The 22,500-nt window shown below is 43.7% G+C and overlaps 1 protein-coding gene across 11 annotated transcripts in view; it reads left to right on the forward strand.

Moving 5' to 3' along the window:
* Nucleotides 1-22,500, forward strand: part of Sp1 (transcription factor Sp8) — a 611,561-nt gene that overhangs the window by 522,674 nt on the left and 66,387 nt on the right. For 8 of the 11 annotated variants that reach the window (XM_076184971.1, XM_076184969.1, XM_076184973.1 and 5 more), the window contains one exon: nucleotides 6,057-6,104. The exons of the other annotated variants lie outside the window; for them this stretch is intronic. In XM_076184971.1, coding sequence (XP_076041086.1) covers nucleotides 6,057-6,104 — 48 coding nt within the window. The remainder of the gene's footprint in view (nucleotides 1-6,056; nucleotides 6,105-22,500) is intronic. 11 annotated transcript variants of the gene reach the window in all.

The raw sequence follows: 22,500 nt of genomic DNA on the forward strand, positions 1-22,500 counted from the left end.
GGTTTGATATATATATATATATATATTATATATATATATATATATATATATATATATATATATATATATATATATATTGTATATGTATATACTTTGTATGTCTACTGTATATATACATATATCTATTATATATATATATTATATATATGTATATATATATATATATATATGTATATATATAATGTTTGTATATATAGTGTATGTCTACTGTATATATATATATATATATATATATATATATATATATATATATATATATATATATATATATATATTGTACATACATAATACTATACTGTAAATGCCTGGCCGTGCCAAAGGGAACTGTGTTGGGAAGGATACGAGCTCAGGACCCTCAGGACACCGGTCGGTCGCTCTCTCCCTCTTCTTAGAAGTGGAATTCCATCGGGAAGGATTCGAACCCACGACCTTTGAGACGCTTCGTAACACGGGGAGTGGGACGGGAATCCAGCGGCCTTCTTCATTTGCATATCTACGACTTAGCGCATGCGCGCACGCGCCCACTGCGCGGGGTCTCTATTCTTCAGACTTCAGGGACGTGTTTTTGGCTGAAGCCAGGCGGTTTTGTTCAGGAGGAGGGTGGCGCCTGAACACAAAAGTTACTCAAAAGTAACCCAAAAATTACTCAAAAGGTTACTCAAAAATAACCAAAAAATTACTCAAAAGCTACCCAGAAGTAACCCAAAAGTTACTTAAATGTTACTCGAAAGTTACTCAAATGTATCTCAAAAGTAATTCAATAGTTACTTAAAAGTAACTCAAAAGTTACTCAAAAGTAACTCAAAAGTTACTCGAAATTCTGTTTAGTCTTCAGTCTTTCAGGTGAATGTAATCGTTGTCTGTAGCTAAACAAACATAATGAAATGTCATCGTTCGTTCTCTCTCTGTGCGATTCACGATGGTCTTGGATCACGTGTTGGACTCGTGACGTGATCGACAGTTATTTCCCTCCTGGAAGAGAGCTCGGAGCTCATATATGACCGATCTATGGGTAATGCTGTGACCTTACACGCACACACAAACCCAACTCCCCGCCTACGAGAGTTGGAGTAACAACCCGCAGCGCAGCGATACTGAAATTATTTCAACCCTGGGTGAGATTCGAACCCGGACCTCCGTAGTGGCAGCCAGGAACTCTGCCAACTGCGTCACGAGTTGTGTGTGTGTGTGTGTGTGTGTGTGTGTGTGTGTGTGTGTGTGTGTGTGTGTGTGTGTGTGTGTGTGTGTGTGTGTGTGTGTGTGTGTGTGTGCGTGTGTGCGCGCGCCATATCCTGACTGTTGGTGACCACTAGGTAGCCGCAGATGTTTCCACGCGAACAGAGAGATACACGCAACATGTTGCAGTAGCCGCAAAATCGCGTGCACGCACGCACACACACACACACACACACACACACACACACACACACACACACACACACACACACACACACACACACACACACACACACAAAAAAGAAAAAAAAAGAGAGGTACCACTGTCAATATAGAAACTGATACACACCTAGCAACTATCTGGCAGTACATAGCAACCACCTTAACCCAGATACGGCCCAAATCCGATTAACTAATTAAAACCGCCATTACAGGTGCGGGACCTCGTTTGCAGGGTCCCACACCTAACTGCATATACGGGGGTTGCCAATTACCGCTGGGCAGAGCACTCGCTGGGGCGTGCAGCATGTTCATATGTTGCCAATTGTGCTTGAGCTCATAAAGACATGCAAAGTGACTCATTAGTTCTCCGTTTCGGCACACCACAAGTAAACGCAGCGTGTTGTTGGCTTTTGTACTACGACTGCGGAAGACTATTGCTTGTAATACAGTGCGTGTTTGGCGGCTTTATGTCCTAAAACACAAGCCAGGGCACCACAGTCATGCGCTGCGCAGCCGAGCGAAACGTTGTGAAGATCTGCGCACATGTTGGCGTGGTAGCCCACTTTCCAGTAAGTGCGGAAGGCCAACTTTCCTCCTCCTCCTCCTCCTCCTCCCCATACACGCACTATATACTCCTAGACGAACTTTGAGGCAATGGTGGCGGAGTGCTACACATAGGGAGTTCTGACCATATCTCTAAAGTTTTGAAAAATATTTTAGGGTCTTTTAAGTAACTTCGGAAGTGAAATAAGTCCAGTTTTACCATGGGAAGTCCCTGAAACTCTTAGCCAAGATACTCCACAGATACTTCTAGGCTAAGTAGGATTCAAGACCTTTTGGGATGGTAATAAACTGCATTTGACCCCCCTCGTTAAGCTGAAATATTTCACATTTTGTTCCTTTAAACGCCAAGCGATTCCATTCAGGGTGACAAAACAACATTGTTGACAGCTGGATGGCTGGTAATGGAAAAGTGGTGACGTGACATCACATAATGATGACGTCACTTTCTATGAAGACACATAAAGTCATTATTAAAGAAATTACGTCATAGAGGTTGATATCATTCTGTTTATGGAAAATGACCCGATTTTTATTTTATTTTATTTTATCTTATTTATCTATGTACTTTATTTTATTTATTTATTCATTTATTTATCTGTTTTTGCTTGTGAAAGGCCGTATCTGGTTTACGTTAAGTTTAGTTAAGTTTCATAATTGTTATTATTACTTTATGTATAAAAACCTGAAGTTCTGAAACCTTGGATAATTTCTGATACCAGGAACTTTCTCTTAACAATCTTGCCTATAACCGAAAGGCGATTTCGTTCCGAATAACATGAATTTCGGATATCTGGAGATTCCCAATAGAGAAAATCACCTTCGCATTAGGCGAATTTCATCAGCCGGGTAGCGACTCCAGGGAAAGAACGAGTTAGTACTCATGCAGACCCCCGACCCATCCCTTGTTGAACCCAGGAGGAGGCGAACCGTCTACAGGTATGCCCGAAGAAGCCCGGCTTGAGGTGAACCCGGGCCTAATTGCCCGCTGTCAGCGCCAAGCCTGAGGGATCTTCTGTGATCGAAGGCCACAACCCCGGCTCGCTTTCCGCGGGGATAGACGACCGAAGGAGGTCGGAGACATACGAGTATAGGGTGCCTGACCGGGATGCTACAATAGTCTTTTATTTTATTTGTTTATTTATTTATTTACTTATTTAAGTTGAGGATTTGTTTTAGAAAACACACACACACATACACACACATTACATATATATTTATATATATGTATATATGTATATATATAAGTATATAACGTAGAAACCACTGTTGGAGTAGAAAAGACTGGAAACGGGGAATCTATATATTTCGATTGCAAACTGCAATCCTCTTCAGTAGATACAATTAAGAGAGGGCGTGCTGTTTAAGTAGCACCCTTAACAAAAGAAAGGGGAACATGGGAAGATGTCTCTACCCTCGGCTCACTCCGTATGTGAGGTCAGGAGGCAAATGAGCTTTCAATAGGTTGGTGATGAAGAGTCCGGACATTATGTCCGGGGACCATTGCCCCTTTGAAATATTCATGTTGGGCTGATATTCAATAATCGTAGATTCTACCATTTTTCTCCTGAACTCACATCTGGATTTATAAATAAGCTCAGCTTTGTCCCAATCTAAACAATGTTTAAATTGCTTAACATGTTGGAACACAGCTGAGCTCTCTTGTGCATATTTAATGGAACGTTTATGTTCAATCATCCTGGTATTCAAATCCCTTCCAGTCTATCCGATGTAAACTAAGTCACAACCTTTACATGGAATCGAATAAACCCCTTGGCTCTGCTCTTCTTTTAACCTTTGGTGGACATTTACCACCTTTTTATTAATGGTGTTAGGGTAATAATTAATCAAATTTAATTTGTCTTTGGGAAGAAACTTGGTTGAGGGAATGAACGATTCAGAAAAAGGAACGATTAAAGAGCTCTTGCCCAATGAGTCTTTTCTACTCCAACAGTGGTTTCTACGTTATTGACAAATGTGTGATTACATTTTTCACCTGTATATATATATATATATAGGCTATGCAACTCTTAGCACAAGTCTAGGAAGCCATCGACCGACCCATGTAGAATATTCGAAAGGGATATGTGTGTGTGTGTGTGTGTGTGTGTGTGTGTGTGTGTGTGTGTGTGTGTGTGTGTATGTGTGAGAGAGAGAGAGAGAGAAAGTAAGAGAATGAGGGGTTGTGTTGCGTTGACTATTGCTAGAGAACAATTCTCAAGATCCAGACTACCCAGGTCAAGGCCATGGTGGAAACGTCCCCCGACAAGACGACTTCCACAACCAACTCCGGACTGCCCCAAGGAAAGGAAAGGAAAGGAAAGGGAAGGGAAGGTTTCTGGGTAGGAAGGGCAAAAACGAGAAACCCGGCCCGGGTGGGATCTTGCTTTTAATCGCACCAATCCACTCAAGACTGCTCCAAGGAAGGATCCATCGAAGCAGATAAGGACGTTTATCAGTCCGATAGAGATGGATGACTTTGTCATCATAAACCTGTCAATTTGTTACTCGTTAAGAGTTGATGAATGGTTTCCCACCGATGACGCGCGAAAAGCTCCTAAACGTAAGTTGTGGACTATCACCTTTAGAGTTGTGATGATAGATTGACCCGTAATACGAGACGGGGTCATTATCTATCTCTATCAGAGACTTGAGGGCGACCGTCTCGTCCAGCCTGGTGGTCTCTCTCTTTCTCTCTCTCTCTCTCTCTCTCTCTCTCTCTCTCTCTCTCTCTCTCTCTCTCTCTCTCTCTCTCTCTCTCTCTCTCTCTCTCTCTCTCGTTCTCTACCATCTGAATAGTATCATTTGCTATTGCTAGAACAAAGGCGGTGAGGCACTGAGTAGCTGCGGCCGAAGCCGTCACCTTTGCCATATGCGCTTGTACTGTTAGGGCAGGTAGAAGACACCGCCGGGAATCGAGATGATTGCGGGATTCAAACCCACAGCTAAGCGAATGCGAGACCAACATTCTTCCGATGACGTCACCAGGGCAGTAGATGAACAACATATGTATGTTATGAGGTTGAAGAGGTGAATGCTTTTATTATTAAGAGATGCTAATTTCAATTTAATAAAATCACCTTACACCAATCTATAAGGTGTGTGCGTGTGTATGTGTATTTGTGTGTGTGTGTGTGTGTGTGTGTGTGTGTGTGTGTGTGTGTGTGTGTGTGTGTGCGTGCGTGTATGTGTGCGTGTGTGTTTGGCCAGCGCGGCGGAAATGGCCTATGATTTGTCATTCCGCAAATAACTCTGAAGATGTAACGAGTGGCCAACCCATCCCCCCACGTGACGTGGTCCCCGAATATTTTAATTACCAGTCGATACCTGACATATTTATTACCTGTAGCGGGTGTGTGTCACATAAACCTCTATTTTTTGTGTCTTAATTGTTATAGATATAAATGTCGTGATTTGTGTGTGCGTGTGTGTGTGTGTGTGTGTGTGTGTGTGTACGTGTGTGTGTGTGTGTGTGTGACACGTGTCATACAAGGTGTCACGTTGTTTGTATCCTGTGTCTCATAACCTGTGCTTATGTGTCATGACTGTGTGTGTCCATAGGGTGTCCTAAGTGTCATAACCTGTTGCACCTTGTTACATCAACATGTTTCAAGTTGCATATACTTATCATGACAAATATTTATATTAGAAATAACCATTTTTACTCAATGTACAAATAATTTATCATTTACGGTGATTTCTTTTCATGTACAGTTCCCATATGTAACCATATACTATGTCCAGCAATGTTCCCACTTCTATAAACTCTATACTGGTTTTAGAAAGATGATTCATATATCTTTAATACTATACCACTGGAAGAGCCTCAGATATTATATGATTGCCAGTTTATCGTGTTAGGGTAAATGAATATATTAACTTACAATATCTGTGAGAACTTCGTCTTGCAGTCACGCAGATTACAGACTATCGGGCGTACTCTCATGCAAACTTCACCCACAATAGAAATTCTTAGGTTGATATTCTTAACGGTTGCCACATTGACTGCTAGCATTAAACAATGGGTGGGGCAAAGATACACCATGCAGACCCCCGATCCATCCCTGCTCATATGTTTATTTTTTGTTTCTTTGTAGGTAAGTGGCGAGACGGCTGTGCAACATTACAATGCCACACAACTTGCAGTAAGTATTCACCGTTGCTCAGTTTCTTACATCCTCATCCTCTTACCCTACTTCACATGCTGTCTGTGTCTGTCCTTTGTGTTGCTTCTGTCTGAATGTCTGCAAGCAGTTTTGTCTCACTATTTGATGCACAAACATCTAAATGTATATATAGGCATATACATTTTTTCGAAAACAAATCATTGACTATTTTGATTGTATTCACAAAGCGCAGTTCAAGTCATTGGTTGGTCCTAAAAAACTCTCTCTCTCTCTCTCTCTCTCTCTCTCTCTCTCTCTCTCTCTCTCTCTCTCTCTCTCTCTCTCTCTCTCTCCACGTTTTTTAGGTGAATTCCTATATCACCTCTCATACTTAGCACCTGTTTATTGTCATTCAGATGGTACATTTTCTGTTCAGATGGTGCAAGCGTTGTGTGTTTCTGTGAAGTTAGCTGTGTGATTTCAGGTGGTGTTGGGGTCGTGTGTTACCGTCCAGCTGGTGCTTCAAGGTGGGAAGGAGGGAACTGTTCAGGTGGTGAGGATAAAGCCGAGACTGTCAGGTGGCTCAGTTCAAGAATACTTTTTTCAGGGTTAGGTAACGGATACCAAATACTCTCAGGAAACATGAATACCACAGGTATTCATGTAATGTGATGTAGATGGCATCTGCCTTTCGTCAGGTGGTGTGAGCCAATGAATATTCATATACAGATGGCATGGATCAGCGAAAGAAACTCAGCTGGCTCATGAACCAGCTTAGTGGGTGTCTAATGCGTTTGGGGTAGGAATGTGTGTGTGTGTGTGTGTGTGTGTGTGTGTGTGTGTGTGTGTGTGTGTATGCGCGCGTGCGAGTGTGCGTAAATTAATGTTTACGTGCAGGTGTGCGTGCGTACGTACGCACGCTAGATTTATTGTTACGCTCAGACACTCCTCCACGCTGGCCACGATGTGGTCAGTCTCCCATAGCCGTAATTCTCACGATATTGTCGAGACGGACCAGCTAACAGTTGGCAACCAACAGCTGATAGTTGTTACTTCAACACAACGGTAGGCCTATACATAATTAATTCTATCTTTCGTTTCGCCAGGTGATTTTATTGCACAGGAGAAATGCCCTCCGTCTTGGATGAATAAAATCGTCTGGCGGCAGAGACAAGTCAAATGAGAAACTCGAAAGAAAATCTTCTCCGCAGGGTTCGATCGGTCAAACCCTCTTTATACCCGAAGTCGAACTTGATCAGCTGATCTTAACCAGAATAGAAGCTAGAAAGTACACGACGGAGGGCATTGGCAATTTCAGACGTGTAGACAGAACAAAATCTGTCCTTGGGATGAACACAAAGCTTACTAGTAAATCGGAAGCATGTGTAGTTTAAAGGATTTGCATACTAGCGCGTCCCGTTTTCCTTCTCCATCCATTCCCCTCCTCCCTCTCCTTCCTCCCTCTCCCTCCTCCCTCGCCCTCCATACCCCTCCTCCCTCTCCCTCCTCTCCCTCCTCCTTCTCCCTCTATTCCCCTCCTCCCTCTCCCCCCACTCCCCTCCTCCCTCTCCTCCCTCTCCCTCCATTCCAAACCTCCCTCTCCCTCCACTCCCCTCCTCCCTCTCCCTCCATCCCCCTCCTCCCTCTCCCTCGTCCCTCTACTCCCAGCCACCACCACCACCACAATAAAACAACAACGACAACAAACACCACGACCACGGCGTTGTCAAGACCCATGTTATGACAGCATCAGCAGACATCTTCAGGACATCATCGAAAAGCACCCCATCACGGCTCCTCTCCCCGAAAGTAGCACATTTTAACCGGGCTTAATTTTCGCTCGGGGTAACGGGTCGTCGCCAAATTAAGTCTCCTCCAAAAATATCCACGGCTTCGTGGGCGTGCGAAGCAGGAGAGCCTTGGGGGCTCAATTCGGGGGCGTGGCTGGGAGAGGACGGACCTCAGCCTCAACGCGGCTTGGCCTCCGTTGAGTCCAGAGGTGCTGCACCTTAGGTTGTGCTGGTGTTTGGGAGGTTGTACCCCTGCGCACAGGAGCCGGTCATAGGTGCACGCCTATAACAAAGGAATGCACACCTGTATCTGTGTACACACGTACATACCTGTATGTGTGTACACACGTACACACCTGTATCTGTGTACACACGTACACACCTGTATGTGTGTACACGCGTACACGCATGTATGTGTGTACACATGTACACACCTGTATGTGTGTACACACGTACACACCTGTAGACATAGTGTGGTTGCTGGTCATGTTTTATGTAACACACACACACACACACACACACACACACACACACACACACACACACACACACACACACACACACACACACGTGCGCACACACATACGCACAAACCTACACTAACATGCGCGATCTAGGTGTACCATTACTACATTCAATCACTCTCATCACCAACACAACCGTCAACACTACCACCACCATCACCACCATTATCACCGCTATCACCTCCTCCTCCTCCTCCTCCTCCTCCTCCTCCCGCGGGTGCTGCGCCTGTTCGCATAGAGAGCTACCGATCACCCGGCAGGAGGAACCCGAGGTCCGTGCGAGTTCGCTGAAGCACTTCCGCCGAGCACCGTCATGCACCTCCTCCCGGAGGCAGGTCGGCCGACCTCGCCGAAGTGTGAGATTAGTGGGGTCCTCTTCTCTTCGCCCGGAAAGCGTTGCCCTCCTTGCAAATCTCTGCCTTGCACGTTAGAAAGACAACGCCGCCGCTCGTAACAGAAAGCCCGGGGTCCCCATAGCAACCGCGTTCTCTTCCTCCTCCTCCCCTTCGTCTTCTTGTCGGCCTCCCTCAAAGGGTTAATATAACCAATTCATTATTATTTTTTCGTTGAACACCCCCATCCCTCCCCCACCGTTCCACGGCCCCCCTTTCCCCCCACCCCCAACCCAGATTCGTTCTTTTAATCCTTTAGTTAAAAGGCCCATCAAGTTGCCTTTGTTTTGTTAACATGTGAAACCGCTGTTCCGTGTAACGGGGTCGCTTGCATTGTTTTCAATACGTTAGCTTGAGTCGCGGACCTGTAACGGCCGCAAATGGCTACAGTCGACCACGGGCTGCTACGAATGGCTAGGAGCGACTATAAATGGCTATAAATGGCTACAAAGGACTATCAGTGGCTAAAAAGCGACTATGAAAGACCGCAAGGGAAGAGTCGACGAATGAAAACAACTCACAAATAACTCAACACGTTCACAAATTACTCTGGAAGACTTACAGGCAACTCCAGACACCTCCGAGCTGGTCTTGAACTCCGCCAGGGCAACTCGGCTCGCAACACTGCTTAGCACCTCAAAAAAAAAAAAAAAAAAAAAAAAAAATATATATATATATATATATATATATATATATATATATATATATAAATAAATAAATAAAATAATAAAAATTAATAAAAGAAATAAATAAATAAAATAAATAAATAGAAAAAATAAATGCACAAATATATAAAAATAAGTAAATGAATAAAATATAACAAAGTAAAACAAAAAATAAAATAGATAAACAAGTAAAATAAATAATAAAAATAAAGTCAAATAAAAATAGATAAAAAATAAAGATAAATAAATAGATAAAATAAATAGATAAAATAAATAAATAGATAAATAAATAAAAAGAGTAAACATGTTAATGTAAAGGTTCTTGTACCTTTCTCTATGTTGAGAAAAAAAAATGGGGGTAAACGTGGACGAAGAAATCCGAACACAGCCGTAGAATCTCCCAAAGGCTGACTGCCGACGCGGTACGATTAGCCTGTGGAAGGGGAATTAGGCGGTTAAGTTGTTCCATTCATACGTCATTGCAAAGCAATGCCACGGTCGTCCGGAGGCCCATTGCTTTTGTTTCTCGTCCCTTTTGTCTAAAAGTGTGCGTAAACGGCCTTTGGGGGCGTCGCGTTTTGTTCTCGTAATATTGGGGAGCTCTACGTGATCCGAATCGTTCTTTGGCGTCAAGTGAACACAGGAGACTGACACTTTATGTCCGGTAGTACGATCTCGCGTTTTATTGTTATTGTATTATTATTGTTGTTATTGTAGTTATTGTTATTATTATTACTATTGCTATTATTATTATTATTGTTATTATTGTTATTATTACTATTATTATTATTATTATTATTATTGTCATTATTATTATTACTATTGTCATTATTACTATTATTATTATTATTATTATTGTTATTATTATTATTACTATTGTTATTACTATTATTATTATTACTATTATTATTATTATTACTATTGTTATTATTATTACTATTATTATTATTATTAATATTGTTATTATTATTATTATTATTATTATTAGTAGTAGTAGTAGTAGAATTTTTATTATTATTATTATTATTATTATTATTATTATTATTATTATTATTATTATTATTAGTAGTAGTAGTAGTAGAATTTTTATTATTATTATTATTATTATTATTATTATTATTATTTATTTATCAGTTATTATTAGTATTATTAGTTGCTATTACAACTTAATTACAGAGATGAAGAGGGGTTATTAAATGGGTATGTATATATGAAAGAATATAAGAATACAGGAGACTGCAGGAGACCATAAGGCCTACACTAGGAAGTTCCATGTCTATAATCACATGTCATCCCCTTCCATAAAGTTGTCTAACCTTTTCTTTAAACAACCGATAGTTTCAGCGCTCACTACGTGGTTACTAAGTCAATTCCATTCGTTGACCACTCCATTAGTAAACCAATTCTTGCTTATTACACGTGCATATATCCATTACTTCTGGCTGGACACAAGACCATTTAATTCAGCTTTGGGTGATTTGTGGTCATTTCTACTCATGGAATACACCAAACGATTTTAATCAGCTTGGGAAGGCTGCAAGGTTTTCGATTTAATTTCTTAACATTAAAACATACCAAGAACTTTGTAAACAGTATCTGCAAAGGCAAACAGCATAAAAGTAAATTAACCGAAAAATATTGTAAATAGACTTTCAGAAGTGATAAACAAGAAACAAGTTTACATTTCAATGAATTAAAGCAACTAAACGTGGTATAATACACACACACACACACACACACACACACACACACACACACACACACACACACACACACACACACACACGAATCAGAAAAGAGGCAAGTAAAGTATGACTTCAAATTGACAAGTAACCTGCTGAACACGTAAATAGCAGATCCAAACAATCTCGAATTACGCGAAAGTAAACAGGCGTAATTCCGAACAAGCGCACGCCTTGTTGTAAACAAGGGTGATTTGCTGTACGGATAAACAAACGTAAACATGGGATCGTGTGTGTGGTCTTCTCGGACGGCGAGCAAGGCGGCAACCCACTAGTCTTGGTGATTGGTCTTTCGGGAGTAGAACAATGGAGGAGGAGGAGGAGGAGAAGGAGGAGGAGGAGGAGGAGGAGGGGGGGTGTTGGTGAAGGAAGAGGGAGAGGGGAATTGTAGATTTGATGTTGGGAATCCAGGTATTGGTGTTGATGCTGGTAGCTGAAGGCGAGGAATATCTTGTGGTATTCCCTCCTCCCTTCCTTTCCTTCTCTCTTCTCTCCTTCCCTCCCCCTTCCCCCCATTCCCCCTTCCCCTACCCTCCTTCCCTTCGTTCCCCCTTCCCCTCCCCTCCCCTTCCTCCTTCCTTCCCCTCTTCCCTCCCTCCCCTCCCCTCCCTCCCACCGTTCCTCCTTTCCCTTCCCTCCCTCCTTCCCTTCCCTCTCCCCTCCCTTCTCACCTCCCCTCCCTCCACACCTCCTTCCTCTCCCTTCTCTCCTTTTCCTTCCCCTCCCTCCCTTCCCCTCCCTCCCTTCGTCTCTTCCCTCCCTTCCCTTCTTCTCTCCCCTCCCTTCCCTTCCCTCCCCTCCCTCCCTCCCTCCCTCTCTCCCCTCCCTCCCTCCCTCCCTCCTTCTCTCCCCTCCCTCCCTCCTTCTCTCCCCTCCCTCCCTCCTTCTCTCCCCTCCCTCCCCTCCCTTCCCTTCCCTCCCTCCCCTCTCTCCCTCCCTCACTCCTTTCCTCCCCCACTCCTTTCCTCCCCTCCATTCCTTCAAGCCTCCCGTAGACATCCTTACTCCACTTTCCCGTCCGTCCTCCACACGTAAAGGCGTCGGTCATCAATCACCGCCCTCCATTCCCCTCCACATTACACCTCGTTACTTCATTCCCCCGTCACATCACACTTCCTCACATCATTTTACCCCCTCCTCCTCCTCTTCCTCCTCCTCCTCCTCCTCCTTCCTCCTACCTCCTCCTCGACTCGAATCCCTCGATTTACTCAACTTCCTCGTCCTCTTCCTTCCTCTCCAATTCTTTCTCTTTATCCCAATATATTTCATTCTCTTCCTTGTCCTTCACTTCCTCCTCCTTTTCCTCCTTCTCCTCCTCTTCCTCCTCTTCCTCCTCTTCCTTCACTTTCTCCTCTTCTTCCTCCTCTCCTCTTCTTCCTCCCCTTCCACTTCCTCCTCTTTTCCCTTCTCCTCCTCCTCCTCCTCTTCTTCCTCCCCTTCCACTTCCTCCTCCTCCTCTTCCTTCACTTCCTCCTCCTCTTCCTTCACTTCCTCCTCCTCTTCTTCCTTTCCTTCCACTTCCTCCTCCTCCTCTTCCTTCACTTCCTCCTCCTCCTCTTCCTTCACTTCCTCCTCCTCCTCTTCTTCCCCTTCCACTTCCTCCTCCTTTCCCTCCTCCTCCTCTTCTTCCTCCCCTTCCACTTCCTCCTCTTCCTCTATCCTGTCTCCCTTCTCCCCACCGTTTCCTCAGCGTAGCCTCTCGTCTCTCGTTCGTTCATTAACTTCTCTTCTTCGACCTTAAAAACTCTCCCCCAACTCCCGTTTTCTTTTTCTTTCTTTTTCTTTTTCTTTTGTCCTCCTCATCAATGGTTGCATTCCCCTCTCTCCCTTCCCCCTTCCCCTCCCGTCTTTTTTTCACTTCCTCTTTGTCCATCTATTCCCCATCCTTCCTCTTCCCTTCCCTTCCCTTCTGTTTTCTTCAATTTTCCTTTCCCGTGCATTATCCCTCCATTCCTTCTCTCCCGGTTCATCACACAACCCTCTCTTCCCCTTACCCTCCCTCTTCCCCTTTCCCTTCTCTCCTCTCATACGTTTTCTTTGGTGTCCTATGCCCCTCACTCCTCTCCTTACCCTTTCCCTTTCCTACTATTTCCTTCTTCCTCTATAGATTTCCTTTCGCCTCTCCTTCCCTCCCTAATCCATTATCGCCCTCTCCCTCCCCCGTACTCACGCCGATCTCTCCTCTACAACCACAAACCCTTCATAAATCTCCTTTTCCTCCTGTGAATTTTTCCTATCAGCCTAGTTCCATTCTCATCTTTCTCACTCTTTCAGTATATTTTCCTCTTCCCTTCTCTTTCCTTTCCTTCTCTTTCCTTCCCTTCTCTGCCCTTTCCCTTCCCTATACATTCTCACCCTTACCTCCTCTCCTCCTCCTCCAGCCTCTTCCCTAGACTCATCCTTGTCCTTTCCAATTCCTCTTCCCTTACCTCCTTTCCCTGTCCTGTCCCCTACCTTTCCCTTCCTCCCCCTCCCTTTTCCCTTCCCCTTCTTCCTTCTCTTCCCTTCCTCTTCCTTCCCCTCCCTTTCCCTTCTTCCCTCTCCCTTTCCCTTCCTCCCTCTCCCCTTCCTCTCCTTTCCTCCCCCTTCCTCTCCTTTCCCCTTCCTCTCCTTTCCTCCCTTCTCCTTCCTCTCCCTTCCTTTCTTTCCCTTCCCTTCTCCTCCCCTACACATTCTCGCCCTCCCCCTCCCCACTCCCTACTCCCTACTCCCCGTTCCCGGTGCGGTCTCCTCTAATTTGCCTGGCTGGTTCTGAATGCGGCTTGGGTCGCTCATTAGGTCATATTGTTAATAAACTTGATTAATTTACTAATTATTGTAGTGTCATAGACATCGCGCGCCCACACACACACACACACACACACACACACACACACACACACACACACACACACACACACACACACACACACACACACACACACACACGAATGACAATTTTCCTTAATTGTGTATTTGCATAGTATAGATCGACCAACGACATGGGGGTTCTGTGAGACGGACGTCAAAGAGAATCATCTCCCTGTCACCTGCCTTCAAAACCCGTCAACACCCTCACCTTCATCTGAAGGTGCAGCCCCGATGGGCTGACACTCGGTCTGCGGACTGGATCCTAGATCTCTGTCAACTTTAGCTCTGTCAACTTCTACCTTTTCACACAAAGAAAAACTGTCAAGTTCTTACTACTGCTGCTATAAGCCAGTGGCACAGAAATAAACCCAACACTAATACAACATTAAGAGAAATCCAGTTATTTTCCTAACCCGATAACCGTTGCTGGCCTATGTGGGGCTGTGGGTTTTTAGTCAATGAAACTTGAGGCAATAACTATTATTGTGGAGGAGAGTGGAAGATGAGGAGGAGGAGGAGAAGGTGGTGATGGAGGAGGAGGTGGAGGAGGAGGGATGGAAAAAGAGGGCGACGACTACAAAGATGACGATAGTGATGAAGAAAACAAAGATAAAAAAATCATGAAAATTAACAAAAAATATGGAGGGTTGCAGCTGATGTTGCTGAAGCCAGTTAAAATGGAAAATATATAGAACTTTTAGAAATCAAAAAAGATGAAATGCATTAATGGAAACGGATACAGTAAGAAAACAAAAAATAAATCGAAAAATAATATAAAGAAAACTTTAAGAAAAATTAAATATAATGAATTGTGCGATCGGTGATATAAAATCGCGTAAAGCAGGTGACTGGCGTCATTAACAAAGGAAGACTTGAGAGAAGCAAAATGGGTAATGCTAGGACGGTATCAAAGATGAATTAGGGATAAATACATGCATATATATATATATATATATATACATACATATATATATATATATATATATATATATATATATATACATACATATATATATATATATATATATATATTACACACACAAGAGCCGGCTTCGCCGCCACGACTACGGCGTGGGCGCTTGACCTGCGGCGCTGCTCGCTTCGCTCGTGGGTGCTTCGCACACTGGCCTTCGGCCAATAAAACATGAGAAACCATAAAACAACTAAAACCAATGTGCTTTTTGTTATATGAAAACGATACAATTCCTTAACTTTTTAGAACACGTGCCTGTGTTAGAACTTTCTTCATCGTTATGGCCATCTCGCTGCCTCTTTAGGTTGATATATCATCACCTTTAGCACATTTAGAGTTTCGTTAACTTCTTAGTTTTCTTTTTAGCGTTTCGCTCACTTGATGTGTTTTGAAGTCCTCCATGTCGTTCATGAAATCCGTCACCACATCTTTATCTTTGTTATCAACTCGAAGTACGTATTCAGGGAGAATCATCTCTTCGGCTTGTTCTTCGGTTAGCTCGTCAGTGCAGAAACAATCCAAATACGGTTCTTCTTCTGATTTCATATCAGAATAACAATAAGAGACTCAGGCCGTTTCGTGCACCGATCCAGATCAGACTGAAAAAGAGATAAAACCCAATGAAAAGTTTATTGGTATATATATATATATATATATATATATATATATATATATATATATATATATATATATATATATATATATATATATATATGCAAGGTTACCCACTTTGAAGAGATCCGCTTTCGTGTATTACATCAGTGCAAAAATACATATATCTTTGCACGGACGATGTAATACACGAAAGCACTCAGGTTCGGTTCTCTTCAGTGTGGTTATCCTTGTATTTTTAAAACACACGTCTCCATTGTTTTTATTGCATATATGTATATATATATATATATGTATATTTATATATATATATACATGTATATTTATATATATATATATGTATATGTATATATATATTATATATGTATATATATATATATATATATATATATATATATATATATATATATATATATATATATATATATATATATATATATATATATATACTGATTGCAGTAAGGTTGGAGGAAGTCAATAATTGATAGACGGGTGCCTGGAAGAACATATACAAAATCGACAGGAAGAAAAAGAAAAAAGAAAACAGACACTCAATTTGCTTGGAGAACGGACGAGACGGGAAGACATTAGCCCGACAGTATGACAGGTATTTGACAGGTAATGAAGCAGCAAATGAAGAGACAGGTCTCATTATCATCAAACAAGTACTTTGACAGGTAGACGGGTGGTTGACAGTCTCCGGATCCACGTTCCTGGATAGACAGGACGTCAGTTGGAGGGAGGGGGAGGGGAGGAGGAGGAGGTGACATGTAGACAGGTTGATAAGCCGGCATGCTCTCGCATAACTGTTTGACAGGTAGTAAGAAGGTGTATTGGGGAAATTTGTGATGTATAGACAGGTAACTGATGCTGGAGTGACAGGTTGATAGGTAATGATGACGTAGTGATGATAATCGCGAATGAGAAGGCTAAGAGGGAAAAAATATGAAAATATATAAAAACAATAGAAAGGGGAAGAAGGAGAGGGCAGAATGAGAAGGAGAGAGAGAGAGAGAGAGAGAGAGAGAGAGAGAGAGAGAGAGAGAGAGAGAGAGAGAGAGAGAGAGAGAGAGAGAGAGAGAGAGAGAAGTGAGTGACCTCTCGGGACCTCGTCCGGAAGTCACGTGACCTTCTTGAATCTCTTCAGCCGTCTGGGATTGTGTGTGTGTGTGTGTGTGTGTGTGTGTGTGTGTGTGTGTGTGTGTGTGTGTGTGTGTGTGTGTGTGTCGGTAAGTTAATCTATTACCATCGCATGACGAAATCGTAGAATAACAAAGCATTTATCATCAACATCATCATCATCATGACCACCATGTTAATGTTATTTATAATAATAATAGTAATATTACTACTATCTTACCTACTGTATATTCCTGAACGACACTTAAAATAAAAAAATAAATTAAATTGAATCAAATTAAAAATGATAAAATTAAAAAAATAGAATAAATAGAATAAAATGGAATATATAGCCAAGGAGTTTAAACGCGCCCAGGAACTGAACGCTGGCGCCACACGCTCTCGTTCTCGAGTCATTCCAACGAGCGTAAAGTATGAAGATAAACGAAGCGCACGAGAGTACCATATGTGATCGTTTTGTTCCGTTCACGTGCATTTATGTTTGTCCAGATGCATACGAAGAAAATTGAAAAAAAGAAAAAACGAAACTAGGAAAAATTAACATTAAGAAATTGAGTGTAGGAGATGGTAGAGACATGTTTGAAGAATGAGTGGAAACAAGACAAACGTATCAAAAGGAGAACGATGTGTGTGTGTGTGTGTGTGTGTGTGTGTGTGTGTGTGTGTGTGTGTGTGTGTGTGTGTGTGTGTGATTCACCATGGTCTTGGATCACGTGTTGGACTCGTGATCGACAGCTATTTTTCCTCCCGGAAGAGAACTCGGTGCTCATATATGACCAATCTATGGGTAATGCTGTGACCTTACACACACACACACACACACACACACACACACACACACACACACACACACACACACACACACACACACACACACACACACACGTACGTCCAACTCCCTTCCCACGAGAGTTGGAGTAACGACTTGCAGCGCAGCGATGCTTAAATTTTTTCAACCCTGGGCGAAATTCGAACCCGGGCCGTCGTAGTGGTGGCCTTGATCGCTACCACTGCGCCATCAAGTCGTGTGCGTGTGTGTGTGTGTGTGTGTGTGTGTGTGTGTTTATGTGTGTGTGTGTGTGTGTGTGCGTGTGTGCGTGCGTGTGTGTGTGTGCGTATGTGTGCCTATTGCGTGTATAATTGCATATATGTGTATGTACATATACTGGTATCTTTCTGTACAAATACGCGCTTACGACAGCGTATTCGTGTGGGCGTACTTGTTTACGCTCGTGTTGGCGCGTGCGTATACGCTTTTCCGTAGGTGCGTGTGTACGTGCGTGTGCTTTACATACGCATAACATCGTGTTCATTGCCATTGGTGTGTGTATGAGTGAGGATGGGGTGGATGAGTGGATGGGGGAGGCCTTCCGTGCACATCAACACGTAGGCTTGTGTTTATGTCTGGGTTATAACTGTGTATAGCATATGTGCATGTGTTTGTGAATGCAACGATATATATATATATATATATATATATATATATATATATGTATATATATATATATATGTATATATATATATACATGTATATATATATATATATATATATATATATATATATATATATATATTTATATATACTATGCACCATCTATTTTATCAACCACAAGTGGTGTTAGTGGTGTGAGTAGCATTGACAATGTTTAGGGGACTCGAAAACACGACTTTTCTTTAGCGATGTGAGCAGTTAACTGCTGAGCCGCTTTCCTCTGCTACTGCTGCTGTCTGCTGTTGTTGTTGTTGGCAATAACATCAACCATCTTCACCCCTTCAATACCGAAGGAATGATATGGAGGCTCATAAAGATAGCAAGTCGATAGCCAAAATAAAAAAGACAAAGTACTTTAACGGCACGGAAGGCGCTGACCGGATCATGCTGGGCTGGTTTAGGAGATCCCGGCGGACGGGCGATGGAGAGCGGGGGCGCTAGCACTACCCGTGGTTCCCCCCCATGCTGTGCTTGCATGCCGCGGGGCCGTTACCGGTAGCCCCCCGGTATAACGAAGTCCTGTAATGGTCAACCTGGGCGACTTGACTCTAGAATCGATATGGCGGCCGTAATACTGCACCTTTGACAGACCATCGACCAATTCTCTTGGTCTTCCTCACACTCCTCCTCCCCCGCCTTCATCCCAACCCCCTTCTCCCCATACCCTCCCCATTCCCTAGGGTGGAGGAAGAGGAAGGGGACAGGAAGGGGTGTAAGAGATTTCGCTCTTGGGGTGAAGATGGGAGGAAAGACGGGGTTAGGGGTGGGGAGGGGGAGGAAAAGGAAGACCCCCTAAGAGCATAAGCATAGGTGGGGGGGAGTGGGGGGTAGAGGGAAGGGTGATAGATTTTTGGCTTATAAAGGGGTGATCTTTAAATTCGGCGTTGGATTTTATTATGGCAAGTAAAAATGTGATTTTATTGAACCGATAGAGAAGAGCCATAGTGAAGGAGTTAAAAGAGAGCAAGTGGAGGAAAAGAGAGTGAGGAGGAGGAAGAAGAGAAGGAGGAGGAAGAGGGGGAGGGCGAGGGCCAGGAAGCAAAGACGTATGGGCCATGCGTCTCAAAAAAAAAAAAAAAAAAAAAAAAGGGTCTTCGAAAGGTCGGGATAAAAGTAATGACTTCTGAAGGAGGCGACAAAGACACCGCGAGAAGTCGAGAGCTCTTGGAGAGGATGTCCACGAAGTTGGAGATGTCGGTGGACATTTATGAAATATATCATTTTGGCAAAATACAGGAGAGCCGTGTGTGTATTCCCACTGGTCTTTGGATCACGTGTTGGACTCGTGAACGACAGCTATTTACCTCCCGGAAGAGAGCTCAGAACTCGAATGACCAATCTATGGGTAATGCTGTGACCTTACAGTACACGCACACACACACCCAACTCCCCACCCACGAGAGTACGGAATGTGTGTGTGTGTGTGTGTGTGTGTGTGTGTGTGTGTGTGTGTGTGTGTGTGTGTGTGTGTGTGTGTGTGTGTGTGTGTGTGTGTGTGTGTTTGCGTTTTCTGTGTCTCGGTGACGGCAGTGTAACCTTGCATGACCTATTAATGCCACTCTGAACAAGTCTGCAAGGAAGAGTTTCAGCTTCAAAAGATATTAGTGTCACCGTCATGCATCACGTCAGCCTTGTCGCGTCACCTTCCGAGTCACTCTCGTGTCACATTGGTGTCCGCTGAGAGTGACAAAGTTGAGTAGCTTTGACAGGAATATAACGTGACATTGACTTGCCCAAATGAGTTTCTCTCTCTCTCTCTCTCTCTCTCTCTCTCTCTCTCTCTCTCTCTCTCTCTCTCTCTCTCTCTCTCTCTCTCTCTCTCTCTCTCTCTCGTAGTCGTCAGTGCCAGGGAGAGTCAATAACCTGCCACTGCTTGCCTTGGCACAGCTGTAGGTGTTGGTCACGGTCCGGGGATAGAGTGCCAGTCCATAGGGCTGCACTCCTAATGGGAGTGAGGGAAGTTCGGAGGTGCCTCTTCCTTCAGGTCAGAACCAATATGTCAATATCAAGGTTGTTCGAGGACTACATCTATTCGATGTAACTCTAGTTGTTCCTGTTGGTGCTCGTCCTCGTTCTGGTCCTCATCCTCGTTCTGGTCCTCGTCCTCGTTCTGGTGGTCGTCCTCGTTCTGGTGGTCGTCCTCGTTTTGGTCCTCGTCTTCGTTCTGGTGGTCGTCCTCGTTCTGGTGGTCGTCCTCGTTTTGGTCGTCCTCGTTTTGATCCTCGTCCTCGTTCTGGTCCTCGTCCTTGTTTTGGTCCTCGTTTTGGTCCTCGTCCTCGTTCTGGTCCTCGTCCTCGTTCTGGTGGTCGTCCTCGCTCTGGTCCTCGTCCTCGTTCTGGTGCTTGTCCTTGTTCTGATGGTCCTCGTTCTGGTCCTCGTCCTCGTTCTTGTGCTCGTCCTCGTTCTTGTCCTCGTCCTCGTTCTTGTCCTCGTCCTCCCCATTCCCCTCCTCCTTTTCGTCCTCTTCCCCCTCCCCTTCCTCCTTCTCTCCTCCTACTACCACTCCATACCCTCCTTCTTCCCAGTTTCTATGAGGTACTTAGGTACCTTTGTGTATAAGTTACCCTCAGCAAACTGTAAACAACTCGTATTAACCCAGTAAAGTCGTATACCGTATTTGGTACATTCTGATTCATGGCTATTCGATTCAGTTGAGGGCATTAGTATCTTCATTTGCACGTGGGGGGTGGGGAGGATATTCCCATATGGTTTAGTCTTAATTGGGAATTAAAACTGATCAATCTCGTTAAATCGTAACGAAACGTTAACGAGGTCTAAATCCTGCCCCCACTAGTTTCCTTAAACCAAATAAAATCATCCGTCATTAACCAGAATAAAATGATTAAAGATGTCACATACGACCCAGTGATGCCTCCTCCCTCCTCCCTCCCCCTCCCCAGCCTCCTCCCTTTCCCCAGTTGAATAAAATCACCTGACGCAAAACTCCAGACAATACAGCAGACTCCAGTTCCCTTCTGGTGAAAGACCAGAGACTGTACTCCTTCTCACTCCTCCTCACTCCTTCTGACGGAGGAGTAAGGAGGAGTAGTTGGGTACTCCTATTTGCATGCGGAGTGCAACTCCTTACCCCGGCCGAGGCGCATACAAACAATTGCACTCCTGCCAACTCTCGCCACACTCCCACTCCCTCAATCCCACCCCTCCCACTCTCTTACTCCTTCCCACCCTCCCACCCTCCTTCCTCTCCCTCCCTACTTTCCTCCCGTATTACTCCTTTATTTCCACCCACCCTGTCACTCCCTCCCTCTCTCCCTCTCTCCCTCTCTGCTTCGTTAGTTTCTTTTTCCATTATATATATATATAGTTAATATATATATAATGTATATATATATATATATATATATATATATATATATATTGTTCCTCCCGTTCTGCTCATTTCCTTGCATGGTTGAGTTGGTCCTAGGTCGCGCCGTGGCCTCCGCATTTTAGACCTAATGAATAAAAACTGTTGTTACCTCTAGTTCCACTGACTGGAAACCCGCGCTCCTCAACGCCCTTGGAATCTCCCCATAGACTTCTCCAGGAAGAAACGTTGGATTGCTCTCAGGGTCGTATTGTTGTGATTATATTTCTGTCTAATGGGAGAGAGATATCGGCAGTTCTCAATTCACAAGGGCGGAGAAATGGTCAAAGTTGATAGAGGAGGCTCCTGGGTCCACTATGGAGACCGAATACCAGCCCCACGGGGCTGCATCTGAGGAAGGAGCTGACAGGTTTTGAAGATGGATGGTGGGAAGACGGGTGACTCTACCGTCCATCTCGCAAATATCTATCAGTAATTCTGTTCTTTGTAAGAAAGAGGTTTAATTGAATCTTGTCATCAGTAGCTGGAGTATAGTTGTCGAAACAAAGACTTTTGACCTCTTAAACCCCCACCCACCCCAAAAAAAAAAAATAGAATAAAATAAAAGTAACATTACAAAATCCCCCTCTTTCCATTCGCAAAAACCCTCTCATCCTCTCCTTCATTTCTTTCCTCCTCGTGTGTGTGTGTGTGTGTGTGTGTGTGTGTGTGTGTGTGTGTGTGTGTGTGTGTGTGTGTGTGTGTGTGTGTGTGTGTGTGTGTGTGTGTGTGTGTGTGTGTGTGTGTGTGTGTGTATACGTGTGTATGTGTGTGTGTGCGCGCGCGCACGGAAGTACATTTTCCTAGTTTTATTTCCTGATATCTATATCATTTTCAAGGCTTTTACAATTTTTTTCAATGATCAGAACTTGGAAATTTCCATTTATT

This window comes from Oratosquilla oratoria, chromosome 5 (assembly GCF_046742065.1).
Source record: "Oratosquilla oratoria isolate Oo_2021 chromosome 5, ASM4674206v1, whole genome shotgun sequence".
Taxonomy (NCBI): Eukaryota; Metazoa; Arthropoda; class Malacostraca; order Stomatopoda; family Squillidae; genus Oratosquilla; species Oratosquilla oratoria.